Raw genomic sequence first — 18,339 nt, forward strand, 5'->3', positions numbered from 1 at the left:
CGTGTGTGCACACACACTTGTGTGTCTGTGTTTGTCCCTTCTACCATCGCTTGACAACCAATGTTGGTGTGTTTCTGTCCCCGTAATTTAGCGGCTCAGCAAAAGAGCCCAATACAATAAGTACTAGGCTTACAAAGTATAAGTCCTGGGGTTGATTAGTTTGACTAAAGGTGGTACTCCAGCATGGCCACAGTCAAATGACTGAAACAAGTGAAAGAATAAATGAATAAGCATATATATATATATATATGTGTGTGTGTGTGTGTGTATATGTATATATATATTACTAACACGTAAAAAGCACCATCTGAATGTGGCTGATGCCAGTACCTCCTGACTGGCCCCCGTGCTGGTGGCACGTATAAAGCATTATCTGAACGTGATTCATACCAGGCCTGCCTGACTGGCACCTATGCCAGCGGCACATAAAAAGCACCCACTACACCCTCAGAGTGGTTGGCTTTAGGAAGGGCATCAAGCTGTAGAAACATTGCCAGATCAGATTGGAGCCTGGTGCAGCCGCTGGCTCTCCACACCTCAGTCAAACCGTCCAATCCATTCCAGCATGGAAAACGGACGTTAAACAATGATGATGATATATATATTTGTGTGTATGCATGCATGTGTGTCATTGTCTCAACATCGCATAATCAAGTGTCACTATCGTGTTAGCAGTGGCCTTCATTTCCAATATTCTGAGATATGGCTGGCCATGGGGAAATATCACCTTACTAGGAAACAAGTGAGGGCTGGTGACGCGAAGGGCAATCAGCTGTAGAAAGATTACTACCTCAACAAATTCTGTCCTGCCTAAGCAAGCATGCTAAAATAGACATTAAAACAATGCTAACCAAAACCATCTACACACACACATATACACACATTAATATAGATACTTATGTTTACCCTTATCTTTCAGAACCTGTTACCCCGAGTTGCTGCTAAACTTGATATTTCACCAGTTAGTGATATCATAGGTATTAAATCAGAAGATACATTCGTACGCACTATTTATGCTGGTAAGTGAATTCTCTCCACCGCATCGACTTACTTATTGCTTTCCGATCGACCCTCAATATATATTGGACTTGCTCATCATATCCATTATCGTTTATCCACAATGTCTTCTATAGTTTACACATATTATGCTTTGTGGGTTTCTCCCAAGTTTTTCATTAGGATTTTGCCAATAATATCAGTTGTGCTTTACCCATATTACATATACGGCGGCGACTGGCAGAAATGTTAACATGCCGGGCAAAATGCTTAGCGGTATTTCGTCTGCCGTTACGTTCGGAGTTCAAATTCCGCCGAGGTCGACTTTGCCTCTCATCCTTTCGGGGTCGATAAATTAAGTACCAGTTGTGCACTGGGGTCGATGTAATCGACTTAATCCCTTTGTTTGTCCTTGTTTGTCCCCTCTGTGTTTAGCCCCTTGTGGGCAATAAAGAAATAAAAATATATTGTGGTTTAGCTCTTTAGATTTTAAGCTGGCTAAGTCTGGTCCAAGTGTTTTACCTGTTTGATGTTTTTATTGACCGAGTATTTTGCCTGTTTGACTGTCCAGATCTGGCCTCTTCCATCTAGTTTCCTATGTTGTTCTAGCAACGTCTTAAACGATCACATCATTGAAATATTGCAGCCATAAGATAATGTGTTATTAGTTCAAAACAATGTGAATAAATAAGCATTCCATTTGACAGAGTAGTCTGAATGATAAATAGTTAACACATCTTTGCCGGCTTTATTATTAGTTCTGGCGTTTCTCATTTGGAATTTGTGAGAAACTTCAGTCACTCACGCACACACGCATATATATAATCATAAGAAACTCACTCGTACACACAAACACAACCACAGACATGTACACACACACACACACAAACACACTTACACAAATGAACACAGGCATGCACACAGAGTGAGATACATGGACACACAAAGACACACGCACACACACCATTATTCATATTACTTGTGCTGGAAGGCAACGAGCTGGTAGAATTGTTTGTCTGCTGGGCAAAAACGCTTAGCAGCATTATTATGTCTGTCTTCACGTTATGAGTTCAATTTCCACCGAGGTCGACTCTGCCTTTCATCCTTTCAGCGTCGATAAAATAATTACTTGTTGGACACTGGAGGAGGGTCGATGTAATCCACTTACGACTTCCCCCCCTAATTGCTGGCCTTGTATCAAGATTTAAAACCAATATTACTTGTACTGTATTATTGGATCTTTTCAGTTTGAACGGCAGTTTTTTCTAGCGGTGTCATATGAAATTGTCACCCATAATTATGACCCTAGAATCGATCTATTGCATTTCAATCTCTTTTAGGGTTAGGGTTAGGGGTGGGGGAAGGGTATCTTTTTTTCTTCACAAATGTAAATAAACCCAATCTGTTTCTTAAACGAGGGACATATTCATACAGCACAGAATGTTTTTTTTTTTTCCTCAATAGACGTCATTGATTGGTTAAAATTACAGAAATTGAAGAAAAAACACCAACAAATATCTTACAAACTATAGAATTTTCTCAATAAAGCCAAGAGAAAAAGATGTTTTATAAACACATTCTACCAGTATACGAAGTTTAAAATCTTTTAGTTACGTTGAAATTATTTTAAAAAACTGCCGTTCAAACCGAAAAGATCCGTTTTGTCTTAAATACATGCTGCCGAAATTGGGGCCTGTCTAATATACCCATGTGTCTTTTACGCAATCAAATACAGTATTTAATATTACCTTCAGAATAAGGAGTGGGGAAATATGGAGTCCAACGACTCATGTCAACAAGAAAGCTGATCAGTGCACAAGGGAGACAACTCTGGAATTAATTTTTTTTTTAATATTCGAATAAGGCATGCAGTGAAACGACGATCGCATTAGTTTGAAAACTCTAGGACTGATATTTATTATATAGGATCTTTGAGGATGTGTAAGCGCGTAGCCTTGTGGTTAGGGTGTTGTACTCACGATAGTCAAATCTTGGGTTCGATTCCTGGACTGGATGGCGTGTTGTGTTCTTGAGCAAAAGACTTCATTTTACATTGCTCTAGTGCTGTGTGGGAACTGACAGGTCAAAGAGTAAACTCAACGTTTCCTCTGGGTGTCGTCAAAGGCGACTAAAAGATGTTGAGGCAGGATTTGCACTCCGACCTCGTAAAGCCCTCACCAGCAATGACTACCGAAACAAACCCATGGAGGGTTGTTGCTTGAATGGTGCACAGATCGCATCTGACATTAGTAGGGAATCAGTGATGTGTTGTTACAACTCATGCCCCGAGCCTATAACTACTTCTTCGACAGTCACAGGGGTGACAACACAAGTCATGTTTCAGGCTTATAAGACCTCCTCAGTGAAGCATAAATTTTGTGTAATACATGTTACAATTTAATGATAAAGCATCACAATATATATGTACATGACATATAGATCAGAAGACATGATAACTTAATGACAGAGAGAGAGAGAGAGAGAGAAATTACCAAAGGTCCCCATCTGCATAAAACACAACAGTTAAGTGTTACCATAATTAATGAGCTAACAAATTTCAAAATATACACCTGTGCTCACTTTCATGCTCTGTGTTTGTTGATTGCTTGAATACTTACTCAAGTCATCTCCCACTCTAATTACTTTTTATCTCTCCTGATATTTCTATTTACAGGTAATGCCATCCAAACAGTACAGGTGACTGAGAGTGTAAAGGTGGTTACTGTACGAGGTACTTCTTTCGACCCGGCTTCTACAGATGGTTCTGGTGCTGCTATTGAAAATGGTATGTGTGTGTGTGTATATGTATATATGTTATATTTAAAGTTTAGGTAGGAGACTAAGGTGTAGTAGCCAAACCTATGGGTTTGTCCCTTGTGTATGTATATATATATATCATCATCATCATCATATATATCATCATCATCATCATCGTTTAACGTCCGTTTTCCATGTTGGCATGGGTTGGATGGTTCGACTGGGGTTTGGGAAACCAGGAAGCTGCACCAGGCTCCAGTCTGATCTGGCAGTGTTTCTACAGTTGGATGCCCTTCCTAACGCCAACCACTCTTAGAGTGTAGTGGGTATTTTTATGTGCTGCCGGCACAGGGGCCAGAGGGGGCTGGTAACGACCACAATCGGTTGGTGCTTTTTACGTGCCAATGGCGTAAGGGCCAGAGGGGGCTGGCAACAACCACAGTCGGTTGGTGCTTTTTATGTGCCACCAGCATGGAAGCTTGTTGAGGCAGCGCTGGCATCAGCCACATTTGGACGGTGCTTTTTACATGCCACTGGAGATCACAACTACAATTTCCATTTGATTTTGGTTTTGATGTACTTGACTCAATAGGTCTCTTCATGCATGGCATGTCACCCTCTCTCTCTCTCTCTTTCACTTTCTTTCTTACTCTCTCTTTCACTATTCCTCTCTCTTTCACGCTCTCTCACTCTCTCTTTCTCTCTCTCTCTCTCTTTCACTCTTTCTGTCTCTGTCTGTCTGTCCCCCGCCTCTCTAAATATTTATTTATCATGTTTTTTTCTTTTCCAGTTCCTGATGCCACTGTTGAGAACTCTGTTTCCAAATTTCAAGGCCAACAACTGTCAAAAAGTGACCGGCCTGAGCTGTCCAGTGCCAGTATTGTTATATCTGGAGGTCAGTACCTATTTCCGTCAGATTCACACCGGTCGAGTCATTGACTGAACCTCTAGCAGATTGCACCACCTGATCTATTAGAAATAACCAAACCACCGTCAAATCACTTCCTACTGGCACAAAATGAAGTCAACTTTACCTGTCATTCCTTTTGGGGGTCAATAAAATAAGTTGAGGACTGGGGTTGATGTAACCCCAGTGCAGTCCTATCAGTCATACACTGGTTTCAGCAAACCTAAGAGCTTGTTGAAACTAGTGTGAGTGATAAAACTGAGGAGGAGTATTTTCCTCGTCAGCTTAAGACCTCGTTGACTTTTACAAGAGTGTTCTCTCTAAATCAGGTAATAACAGGTAAGAGAAAGCACTAATCCTAGGTAGCCTTGATCTGTGGGATCTCTTTATTAAATCTTGGTAAATCTCTTCTTATTTTTTTGGACATTCACAAGCATGTCTCAAAGCGGCAAGCTGGCAGAAACGTTAGCACGCTAGGCGAAATGCTTAGCAGTATTTCATCTGCCGCTATGTTCTGAGTTCAAATTCTGCGTTCAAATTCTGCCAAGGTCGACTTTGCCTTTCATCCTTTCGGGGTTGATTAAATAAGTACCAGTCACTCACTGGGGTCGATATAATTGACTTAATCTGTTTGTCTGTCCTTGTTTGTCCCCTCTGTGTATAGCCCCCTGTGGGCAATAAAGAAATAGGAAACGTTAGCATGCCGGGCGAAATGCTTAGCGGTATTTTATCTGTTGCTATGTTCTGAGTTCAAATTCTGCTGAGGTCAACTTTACCTTTCATCCTTTTGGGGTTGATGAATTAAGTACCAGTTGTGTACTGGGTCGATCTAACCTCCCCCCAAATTTCAGGCCTTGTGCCTAGAGTAGAAAAGATTATGTACATGACCGTAAATCTCACATTGGAGTCTGTTTCCATAGCAACAAGCAATGCTGTAATCTGTTCTGTTTTCATTGTTATGCGGATGTTGTATGTGCATTACTGTAATACTTACACCACTGCAACCACCACCACTTCAACTACCACCACTTCAACCACCACCACCACCACCACCACCACTACCACTGCAACCACCACCAGTTTTGATGAGTAATTTTTGACAGACAGCTATCATGCAGCAAATGCCAATTTTCAATTCCTGTTCTTTGATCAGCTAAAATTTATCATAATTTGAACCTCTTACGTTTCCCTAAATTTTTTTTTCTGGAGTAAATGATTGTGTTAGCAACCAAAAAGATCCATGTTTACCAATGAAAGAGCTTAATACAAGTCATAGTTAAATTTATGATTTTTTTGAGGAGTTTGCTGAAAAGTTCCTGGCTTTAAGGGCATCACAAAAGGCCTGGTTCGAGGCCCAACCTTCTGAGTTCTTTTATATGGCTTAGAAAAACCGAAGGATCGCTGCAGTAAGCATGTGAATCTGAGAGGAGAATATGTTGAATAAAACCATAATTAACTGATCCTCCTGTATTTTCTTTTACCCAAAGCCACGATCTTCCCAGCATCCCCTCATATATATATACAGACAGGCACACACACAATATATACATACATATTACATATACATATACCGTAAATCCTCGAGTATGGTCTGCCCTTGAGTATAATATGCAGGGGATTTTTAGGAGGCTGTTCCTCTGAAAAACCTAAACATTGTGTATAATACGCACCCCTTCTCTAACTTGAGTCAAGGAGGTCTATATAACGTCCTTTATTATTATTGTATATATAACATAATGCAAACGTGTAGCTTTTTTGTGCATTTTTGTTTGCAGAAAATGAAGAAATAACATTTAATAAATGTTGCTTACTGCAAGTTATGGATGATTCTTTTATGACTTCTTTGCTTTCAGGCTTAGCTTAAGGTATTTTCATGCCCGACATCAGAAAATGCGTCTGAATAAACATTGCCGGACAGCAAATAGAGACTCGGACATTGCTTAGAAAATAATTTTCATTTGAAACCTCATATATAGTACACACTAGGGATTTTGACCTTTAAATTTTGGGGAAAAAATGCGGATTGTACTCGAAGATTTATGGTATATATGTATATATTGCATGTTTTATACACACAGGTATTATATAGATGTATGCGCCCTCACATAGATTGTTTCCATTTAAATGATTGTGTGTATGTGTGTTTCTATTCAGGACGTGGAATGAAGAGCGGAGACAACTTCAAGCTCCTTTATGATCTTGCTGATAAAATGAATGCAGCTGTTGGTGCATCTCGTGCTGCAGTTGATGCTGGTTTTGTCCCTAATGATCTTCAGGTTGGGCAGACAGGCAAGATTGTGGCACCGGTAAGTTTTGCTTTGGCTTTTTTGTTTTTGCACCCGAAATTCCAGGTGCTGTCCCTCTCTTTCTTCTCTTTCTCTATCTATCCATCCATCCATCTATCCATCCTTCCTTCCTCATTTAATCTCCATTGTCCATGCTGGCATGGGTTGGACAGTTTGACCAGAACTGGAGAGCTGCATGATTTGGCTTGGTTTCTATGGCTGGATGCCCTTCCTAGCACCAAGCTCTTTATAGAGTGTGCTGACCACTTTCACATGGCACCACATGTGTGCTTTTGTGTGGCACCATGCAGGTGTTTTCAATTGGCACTGTCATGTGTGCTTTTCACCACCAGAGGGACTAGTCTTAACACTTCTGCTGTGGAGTATGGATCTTCTTGAGTACAGCAAGTTACCAGGCATCTTGATTCTTATATGTATACATATATGTGAAGGCACGTGGCTTAGTGGTTAGGGCATTCAGCTTATGGTCTTAAGGTCATGAGTTCAATTCCCAGCAACGCATGGTGTCCTTGAGCAAGACACTTTATTTCACGTTGCTCCAGTCCACTCAGTTGGCAAAAATGAGTAGTACCTGTATTTCAAAGGGCCAGCCTTGTCACATTCTATGTTACACTGAATCTCCCTGAGAACTACATTGAGGGTACATGTGTCTGTAGAGTGCTCAGCTACTTGCACATTAATTTCACGAGCAAGCTGTTCCGTTGATTGGATCAGCTGGGACCCTCGTCGTCGTAAGTGACAGAGAGCTCCATACATATATACAAATATAGAAATAAATACATTGGGGTGCTATATAAAATATACATATATACCAAGAGTGTGCTGAAAAGTTCCTGGTTTTGGGGTAAAAGAAAATAGAGGAAGATCAGTTAATTATGATTTTATCCAATATATTCCCCTCTCAGATTCACACACTTATTGCAGCAGTCCTTCAGTTTTCTAAGCCCTATAAAAGAACTCAGAAGGTGGGGCTCCAACTAGGTCTTTTGTGATACCGTTAAAACCAGGAACTTTTCAGCACCCCTCATACATGTAAATATATATAAAAATATAAAGAGAAAAAAAAACTGAAAATATCCGGAAGATGAACATTCATGTTTAAGCATTGAGGTATTTATAGAGTAGATTTACATGGAGTACAAATAATAGAGAAAACTAAGGGGAGAAGGCATGATATTTCAGGTCCGACAGCTGTTTCTGGGAGTTTGGAATTATGTAATAGTTGTAATAATGGCAGATGGAGTGTGCAAAATCTCAAGAATATGTAACCAGTTGCAGATGCATATAAACGCTAGTGTAAATCTGGCTTCTGTTATCAGAGTGGAGAGGTTGGCATCTAACTTTTTCTGTTCATAATGCGGTGGAGGGATTTAAGGTTAAAATGAGCGAAGAAGGTAAATAGAAATTGGTTGGTGGAAGTAGGCAGTTCAAGGGAGCAAAGGCGTGCTGAAAGAAAGGAAGGGCAAGAAGAGAGATGAGAGGCAGAGCAGGGAGAGGATGGGGTTGAGTGACCAAGGGATTGAGAGATGTAGTAATGGTGGTGGTGAGTAATGTGAAGGGTGGTGGTGGTGTTGGGTTTGACAAAATGTTATTAATCAGGGATGGTGGAGCCCATGGAACTGATTAGTGGTTATCATGAGAGAAGGGACCCAGTTATAGATGCCTGATTTGAATGACAATGACAGATATCAATATTTACTGTTATTTCAGCTGATTGGTGCCATAAATGCCTATGTGTATGTAAGTATGCATGCATGTGTGTGTGTATATATATATATATATATATACACTCATACATACATACATACATACATATACACAGATACACACATATACATATACACAGATACACACACATACATATACATGCACATGCCTTGGCGTTAGGAAGGGCATCCAGCTGTAGAAACTCTGCCAGATCTGACTGGGCCTGATGAATAGCCTTCTGGCTTCACAGACCCCAGTTGAACCGTCCAACCCTGCTAGCATGGAAAGCGGATGCTAAACGATGATGATGATGATGATGATGATGATGATACATATGCACACATACATATACGTACATATGCACACATCATCATCGTCATCGTTTAACGTCCGCTGATGATGATGATGTGTGTATATATATGTATATGTATGTGTGCATATCTATGTATATGTGTGTATGTTATGTATGTGTGCATATGTATGTGTGTGTATATCTGTGTATATGTGTGTATGTATATGTATACACACATACATATACACAGATACACACATACACAAATACACACACATATACATATGCACACATACATAACATACACACATACACATGTACATATACATAGATATGCACACATACATACATATACACACACACATACATGCATAGATATGCATACATACATATATACACACTCATGTATGTATTTATACATACATGTCAAGTTCATTTTATATGTGTATATATATATATATATATATATATATATATATATATATATATATATATATGTATGATGACTCATACATTCACATCTAAATACAAAAGAAATGTTTTTTATTTTTTTCTGTTTATGTTGTTTTTGTTAGGTTTTTTGATTCCAAGCTTTTATTACTACTTATATATTGTGTATATTGTCACACAGACCTCTTCCCTCTCCACACACACACACACAGAGAATGGCTTTACTGTGCCAAGACACACCATTTAGGAATGAAGGTTCTTAATAGTTTGTAGTGAGTCAGTCTTATCACATCTTCTGCCAAAATGGATCCTACACCTCCACCTCCGTCCCCTTACTGCATTTCAAAGAAAAGTGGCTGACTGTATGCTTTTGCCTCTTCATGACTGGCAGAAACGAGGCCTCTGCGTGACCACTGGACATGCTAGAAATATCAGCTACCTCAGATCTACCTCAAACCACACTCCAGGTATTTGAAGTTGATTTGGCTGATATTTCTAGCATGAGATAGTGTAATTCTAGTTAGCCTCCTCCTCCTCCTCCTCCTCCTCCACACTCCCTTACATTCTGAGATTGGAAAAGCCCCTGTTCAGCATGGGTCTATGAAATCAACTATCCTCTACCTCCCAAATTTAAGGCCTTGTTTCTGTCAATAATAATAATATTTATAGTAGTAAATGATAATATTTATAGTCGTAGGAATGGCTGTGTGGTAAGTAGCTAGCTTACCAACCACATGTTTCTGGGTTCAGTCCTTGGGCAAGTGTCTTCTACTATAGCCTTGGGCCGACTAAAGCCTTGTAAGTGGATTTAGTAGATGGAAACTGAAAGAAGCCCATCATATATATGTGTGTGTATATATATATGTACGTGTGTGTGTATATGTTTGTGTGTCTGTGTTTGCCCCCCCCTCCAACATCGCTTGACAACCGATGTTGGTGTGTTTACGTCCCCGTAACTTAGCAGTTCAGCGAAAGAGACTGATAGAATAAGTACTAGGCTTACAAAGAATAAGTCCTGGAGTTGATTTGCTTGACTAAAGGCGGTGCTTCAGCATGGCCACAGTCAAATGACTGAAACAAGTAAAAGTGTAAAATAGTAAAAGAATAATAATAATAAGCGATGTTGGGGGGGGGGGGCGGACAAACACAGACACAGAAACATATACACACACACATACATATATATTTATACATATATACGACAAGCTTCTTTCAGTTTCCGTCTTACAAGTCCACTCACAAGGCTTTGGTAGGCCCGAGGCTATGGTAGAAAACACTTGCTCCCAAAGTGCCATGAAGTGGGACTGAACCCGAAACCATGTGGTTCGTAAGCAAGCTACTTACCACGCAGCCACTCCTACACCTTTTATTATTATTATTATTATTATTATTATTATTATCTCCTTCTCCTCTTCTCCCAACTACCAACGTACCATCTGTAACCTTTTATTTGTGATTAAATTCTGCCAAAGTTTGCTGAATGGAATTTAAATAATTCTTCATGTCAATATTTCTGTGTGTGTATGTGTATGTGTGTGTGTTTGAGTATGTTTGTGTGTGAGAGACTGCTGTTGTTGTTATTGTTATTTTCATTGTTTTTCTTTTACTTTTTTGTTGTTGTTGTTGTATTTTTCTGTTATTATGTCAAGCAAGTCTTGTGGTTTAGTTTCGTCTCATGAATGACAGGTTGTGTGTGTGTGTGTATGTGAGAGATTGATTATATGTATGCAACCCTGTGTGTGTGTGTGTGTGATGTGTGATTGTGTATGTGATTGCAAGTGCATTTTGGCATATGACTGTATGTGTGTCTGTGTGTGCAAAAATGAATACGTGTGTTTGTGTGTGTGCACGTATTTGTGGTGTGTGTGCATATATGTGCCTATGACTGTGCTGGTGACTGCATGTGTGTGTATATGTGTATGTAGCTGTATTGGTGACTATATATATATATATATATATATGTGTGTGTGTGTGTGGTCTATGTGTGTGTGAGAGAGAAAGAGAGAGACCCTGTGTGTGCATGCATATATGTATATATACAACTGTATTGGTGACCAAGTGTGAATATATATGTATGTATGTGTGTATATATGTGTATGTACATATATATATATATATATATATATATATATATATATATATACATGTGTGTGTGTATGTACACATATGTATATATATACATGTGTGTGTGTGAGACAGTGTATATATGTGTTAATGTGTATGTAATAGATTATTTTGTAGTTTTTACAGTGTCTTCAGTTATTCTAAAGAATGTGTGTTTAGGCTCATCTGTGTGTGGTGTGTGTGTGGCCCGAGGGCAGCACATGTCCAACAGACCCATGGCGCCAAGGTAGTCTGCCAAAAGATTAAACTCTGAGATTTCTATGTATGCATGTGTGTAGGGTTCATGTGAGTGGCCTGTGTGGGACGATGTTTGTGTGTATGTGTATGTGTGTGATGTTTGGATGTGTGTGTGTGTATGTGGTATTTGTATGTATGTGTGTGTGTGTGTGTGTGTATTTGTGTGTGATGTTTGTGTATGTTTATGATATGTGTGTTTGTGCGAGTGTGTGGTATTTGTGTGTGTGTATATGTGTATCATCTATGTGTGTGTGTATATATATATATATATATAATGTGTGTGTGTGTATGTGTGTGATATGCATGTTATGTGATATCTATGTGCAATATGCATGTGTATGTATATATTTAAGTATTACTGATGTATTTGTGTGTGTGTATGTGTGTCTGTTTGATATGTACAACTACCTGTGTGTATGTTGTATATTATAAAATGTATCTGTGATATATATATATATATATATATATATATATATAGTGGCTGTGTGGTAAGAAGCTAGCTTCCCAACCACATGGATCAGGGTTCAGTCCCATTGTGCGGCACCTTGGGCACCTTCTATCATAGCCTCAGGCCAACTAAGGCCTTGTGAGTGGATTTTGTGGACAGAAACTGAAATAAGCTCATTGTATATATATATATATATATGTGTGTGTGTGTGTGTGTGTGTGTGTGTGTGTGTGTTTGTGTGTGTTTGTCACCCCCCCCCTCACCATCACTTGAAAAGTGCTTTTTAAATCTCGGGGTCAATTTGTTCAACTAAAACTCCTTCAAGGTGGTGCTCCCTCATGGCATCCGCCAAAGGATTGAAAACAAGTAAAAGAATAAAAGAATATATGTATGTTGTTTTTATGTTTGTTTATATGTGTATGTGTGTATGTATGTATATGTGGATTTCTTTGTGTATGTATGTATGAATATTATTGTTTATGTGTGTGTGCGTGTATCATTGTTTGTATACGTATGTTTTCTTGTGTGTGTGTGATATTGTTTGTATGTATGTATATATACATATATCTTGTTTGCATGTATGTGTGTATGTGATTATATTCACAATGTGGTGTTGCTCCCAATAGCTTTATGGCTAATTCCTCTCTTCTCCTGCCTTGCATTTAAAAGGATACGTATGACAGCCAAGACATTCTAATCTCAACCTATTTAGGCCTCATTAACCTTCAGAGCATCTTTGAGTGCTTGTCTTTCTGACTGTCTTTTTTTTTTGTCATTTGTCTGAGCCCCACATAAAAAGATGCACGCACCCCCAGCTCTGAAATCAACTCAACTGCTCTCACAAAGGAGAATACTAAAAATGAACCCGACCGGTCTCAAAATTCAAGTAAAAAAACACAGGAAAAATAATCCAGAATCCTTGACCGGTACCGGATCAATCCCCAAATCTAATCAGTTTTAATGTGGTTACCCAGCCAGAGAGAGAGAGAGAGAGAGAGATAGAGAGAGGGAGGGAGGGAGAAAGGTTGTGTGTGTTTGTCCTACAGTTGACAACTAATGTTGGTTTGTTTCATGTTCCTCTACATTAGCAGTTTACCAAAAGGGACAGATTGAATAAGCACCAGGCTCCAGAAAAATAAGTCTATGGTTGATTTGTTCAACTAGACCCTTCGTGGCTGTGCCCCAGCATGGCCACAGCCCAATGGCTGAAGCAAGTAAAAAATGAATTTAAAAAATAGAAAAAAAAAGGATAAACATATTTTATACCACAAAACAAATCTCCCTGTTTTATCGTTTTCCAGGACCTTTATATGGCTGTTGGTATATCCGGTGCAATCCAGCATTTAGCTGGCATGAAAGACAGTAAGATTATTGTTGCTATCAATAAGGATCCAGACGCTCCTATCTTTCAAGTTGCGGATTATGGATTAGTGATGGACTTATTCAAGGTATGTAACACTGTTAATTCATTACAACACACTGTGCTATTTTTGGATAGTGACTGGATTTAGGAGCTGGAAGCTGAAAGAACCTGTTGAATGTGTGTGTGCACATATATATATATATGTATATAGGGAGGAATTACAACCGTGTTTCATGGTCTGCTACCACAACAGCTCCTTTATAGGATCCAGTTAGCTCAAGACATCATCAAGAGGAACCACGTCCGGTTTCGGCCCCTACTCCTCTACTGTTTTGACGTGGCGGAGCCCCACCTTTCGGAAGTGTCTTCAGCTCTGGTGTTGGGTGCATGTCTTCTTTCTTCTATTCCCTGGCCTCTTCGGTGTATATATATATACGATGGGCTTCTTTCAGTTTCTGTCTTCCAAATCCACTCACAAGGCTTTGGTCGGCCCGAGGCTGTAGTAGAAAACACTTGCCAAGGTGTCTTGAAGTGGGACTGAACCCAGAACAATGTGGTTGGTAAGCAAGCTACTTACCTCACAGCCACTCCTGCACCTGTTCACTAACTCTGTCTATTCTCTATTATTTCCAGGCTGTTCCTGAGATGACAAACCTTATCAAGAGTTCCTGATGTTCTCACGCTGTGTGACCTAGTGATCAGGTGATGGTGTAACACAGAACATTGGCTGGTTTGGTCTGACCAGATGTAACGTGGAGACACTTGATTATAGTAATCACACACACACACACACACACACATTTATAAAATAAATTCACACACACACATAGGCATACATTAATCTCAAAGGACACACATACATTTACTTACACTGTTTAATACAAACACACACAGACACACACGTATATACAGTCTGGTATACACACATACTCTCTAGCATATGCTTCTGAGACTGCTACACACATACAAAACAGTGTCATACACATGCATACTACATGCACACAAATGTATACACACACACACACACACACACACACATATATACATACTGACTTAAATATACACATATACAGTTATGTAAATGTTCTTTACTGATGAATAAACAAAGTTGTGATAATTTTATTTACATTTTGTAGTTTGTCTTTATTGTTTTCATGTTGTTTTGCAGTTGTTTTTCTTAAATTATGAATGAAGCTAACAAGTGTTCTTGTGCTCAGTTAATGTGTGTACATGTGTATATATGTATGTGTATGTATATATATATATATATATCTGTACCCATATATGCATGTATATATACATATAGATGTAGGTATGTACATATATGTATGTATATATGCATATGTTTATATATTATTTATGTTATTATTATTATTATTATTATTATTATTATTATTATTAATTATTAAATATATATATATATATAATATATATAGGCAGAATGAGGTACTTTTATCTGTTGACTGAAACAGCTGTAAGTTATTTATCAATTTATATTTGTTTTTTATAATAATTACTGGTATCCTTATATATCACTATATTTTATATCTTATATGCAAAGAATAATATGCTATATGTATGTATGTTATTATAATTATCAGTTTAATAAATAAATAAGTTAGCATTTTAATGTCCAAAAGTTGATGAACCACCTATTGTTCTCTATTTTCTTATTTGTGATATATATACATACATGTGATGTATATGTTAATGCATGTGTGTATATGTCTGTAATAGTGTGTGGACTGTACAATCAGGGCTGACCTGGGTTTAAAAACATCAATAGCAAGAGCAACAACAATTCCTTGCTAGCTCAGGAGCTGCTTTAACAACAACTACAACTATAACTCATAGCTCCTTGGTAAGTAATTCACACCCATACATTGAAACTGATGTATCAATCAATCAATCATCAATCAAATTTCCAACTGGTTTTATATTTCTAACTTTCCAAGACAGTTCAATGTTGTTTAATGTTTCAAAATTGTCATCCTTAATTAGTTTGTTAATTTCTTACGAATACAAAAACCAGTTTTTAATTTTTAACTTCATTTACAGCCAGGAACTAACGATTCTTATTTATCTTAATTATCTTCTGTTTCTTCTACTAGTTTCAGTCATTAGACTGCGGCCATGCTGGGGGCACCGCCTTGAAGGGTTTTCGTCAAATGAATCGATTCCAGCCTGATATTTATTCTATTGGGCCCTTTTTGTTGAACAGCTAAGTTACGGGCGCATAAACAAACCAACACCAGTTGTCAAGCTGTGTGGTGGAAAACAGACACAGACAAACACAAATATATACACACATAAACGTGCTTACACACATATACACACACAAAGTTAGCTATTGTTGCATGAAAAATATGAACACGATCGTAGGTAGTAGAATTACCAAATCACTTAAGAAACCCAAGAACCAGGAAACCAAATCTGTAGGGGTTTATTGCAAAACCTCGTCAATCTAGGAGTCGGTGGGCAATAAATGCAATTATTAAAATAGTCCATTTCCTTCGGCAATTTGTGGAATGCCCTAATCTCCCAATATACCGAACTACTTACTGTCTCAGTTTCGGAGACATATTAACCACTTCACAAATCGTATATCGGAATGTGCAAAGGGCAACTTTAAGACCCGATTCTGAGCTACATGTCCACCTCCAAACATGTAAACCAAATAAAGAACACAGCGTTGTCAATCTAAATGTGGTACTTGAAAGATCAGCATTAATATCGTTTGGTCTATATTGCTCTTCAGTAAAACGAACAACACGTGTGAATGTTACTACGGACTACAGAACAACGAGAGACACTATTCTTGTTGAAACAGACACCATAAATGCGGCAAAGTCAATTTCTAGATACCAAAATGGAAATAAATTCTACATTACTAACATCAACATAGCTCCCAACCGGAAGTCTGTTGACTACTACTCCGTATTCAAGATGATCGGAAGTTTAAAAATAAACGACAGCGTTAATAAAAACTTCTGCAAAACGTATTCCCTCCGCCAGCCAGATCCAGCCAAGATTTAGCCATCGAGAGGGACGTGGAAGTTTTGAATTCCCCGTCTGTATCGATCAAGAATGCTGAAAACTGGAGCTATAAGTTCGATATATAAGATATTTAAAAAAATCTTTGATCGTAAAATTACCATGCACGTAAAAAGATGATGCTTGCAAACCCGTGGTCCCATGATTGTGAAGCAAACTTTTTAACCATTTGGTCATACAACCGTTTTTTTTATCTTTCTTCTTTCAATCATTAGACTGCGGCCATGCTGGGACACTGCCTTAGTCGAACGGATCGGCCCTAGTAATTATTTTTTTAAAAGCGCGGTACTTATTCTATCCGTCTTTCTTTTGCTGAACCCAATAAGTTATGAGAACGTAAAAAATCAACACGGGTTAAGCGGTGGTCTCTCTCTCTCTCTCTCTGTCACACACACACACACACACAACACACACTGGCACTCCATCAATTACGGTGACGAAGGTTCCAGTCGATCCAATTAACGGGTCAGACTTCTCGTGAAATTAACGTGCAAAGTGGGTTGTGCGCGTGGACCCTTAACGTAGTTTTCAGGGATATTCAGCGTGACACAGAATGTGACGAGGCTGGCCCTTTCGAATTACAGGTACAACTCAAATTTGCAAGCCGAGTGGACTGGAACAGCGTGAAATAAAGGTTATTGCTCAAGGACATAACCTGCTGCCGGGAATCGAACTCACCCCCTTACGATCGTTAGCCGAATACCCTAACCACAAAGCCACGTGCTTTCATGCACATATGAAAGACTTCTTACAGGTTCCGTCTACGAAATTCACTCACAAGGCTTTAGTCGGTTTAGGGCTATAGAAGACATTTGCCCAAGGTGACACGCAGCGGGACCGAACCCGGAACCACGTGATTTAGGAAGCAAGCTTCTAACCACACAGCCACACCTGCGCCTAAAGTGTTATATAATAATTTAGATACGTTTCTATAAATTTCCATAATTCCTGAACGTAGTTGATAAAATCAATACCATACTAAAATCAGTATGCTAAAAGCGAACAAGACATATTTAATTCAATCAAAAGAATTTGATGTTGGCCAATCAGTTTTATTATAATCGTTTAAAATTCTATGTTACATGGTAATTCTTGAAGACGGCGAACACTCCGAACGCACGGTCGATTTGCAAGCTGTCCCGAGGACAACTGTACTAACATAACGAATACATTTACTTCTTTCATGTGATTTGATCACATGGTCTCATGACAATTGATAGAATTAAGAAAGAGCTTTGGAATCGGAGTCAAATCTAGCTGGAATTTGATTTTATGATAATAATAATAATAATAATAATAATTTTAAAATAAATAAAATAAATAAATGCTGTTTTTGAAAGTCTGCTTTTGGAATTGTTCTTTGAGCTCCGAGTCTCATATGACCGGTTTCACGGTTTCCATGACGTATAAACGACCGAAATAACAAAAGCCCTCGATAAACGGGACGCCGGCCTGTTGCGGGCTTCGAGGCCAGCGATTTTGAAGGGACGGGAGAGGAGAGGAGAAGTCGATAACATGGATCCTTGTACAGTTCTTGGCAGGTACTTCATTATATTGACACCGGAGGGATGAAAAGTACAGTCTACTTGGGCGGGATTTGAACTCAGAACGCAAAAAACCGGAAGAAATGTCACTAAACAATGATCCTGGCAGCTCGCTGCCTAAATATTACTACTACTACTACTCTTCTATGTTATA

The 18,339-nt window shown here is 38.7% G+C and overlaps 1 protein-coding gene across 1 annotated transcript in view; it reads left to right on the plus strand.

The window, feature by feature from the left end:
* Window positions 1-14,715, plus strand: part of LOC115227830 (electron transfer flavoprotein subunit alpha, mitochondrial) — a 29,581-nt gene extending 14,866 nt beyond the window's left edge. Inside the window, exons 5-10 of the mRNA XM_029798550.2 lie at window positions 920-1,019; window positions 3,671-3,781; window positions 4,544-4,648; window positions 6,815-6,966; window positions 13,526-13,672; window positions 14,221-14,715. Coding sequence (XP_029654410.1) covers window positions 920-1,019; window positions 3,671-3,781; window positions 4,544-4,648; window positions 6,815-6,966; window positions 13,526-13,672; window positions 14,221-14,259 — 654 coding nt within the window. The 3' untranslated portion in view covers window positions 14,260-14,715. The remainder of the gene's footprint in view (window positions 1-919; window positions 1,020-3,670; window positions 3,782-4,543; window positions 4,649-6,814; window positions 6,967-13,525; window positions 13,673-14,220) is intronic.
* Window positions 14,716-18,339: the final 3,624 nt, after the last annotated feature.

Source organism: Octopus sinensis, unplaced genomic scaffold, assembly GCF_006345805.1.
Source record: "Octopus sinensis unplaced genomic scaffold, ASM634580v1 Contig07321, whole genome shotgun sequence".
Taxonomy (NCBI): Eukaryota; Metazoa; Mollusca; class Cephalopoda; order Octopoda; family Octopodidae; genus Octopus; species Octopus sinensis.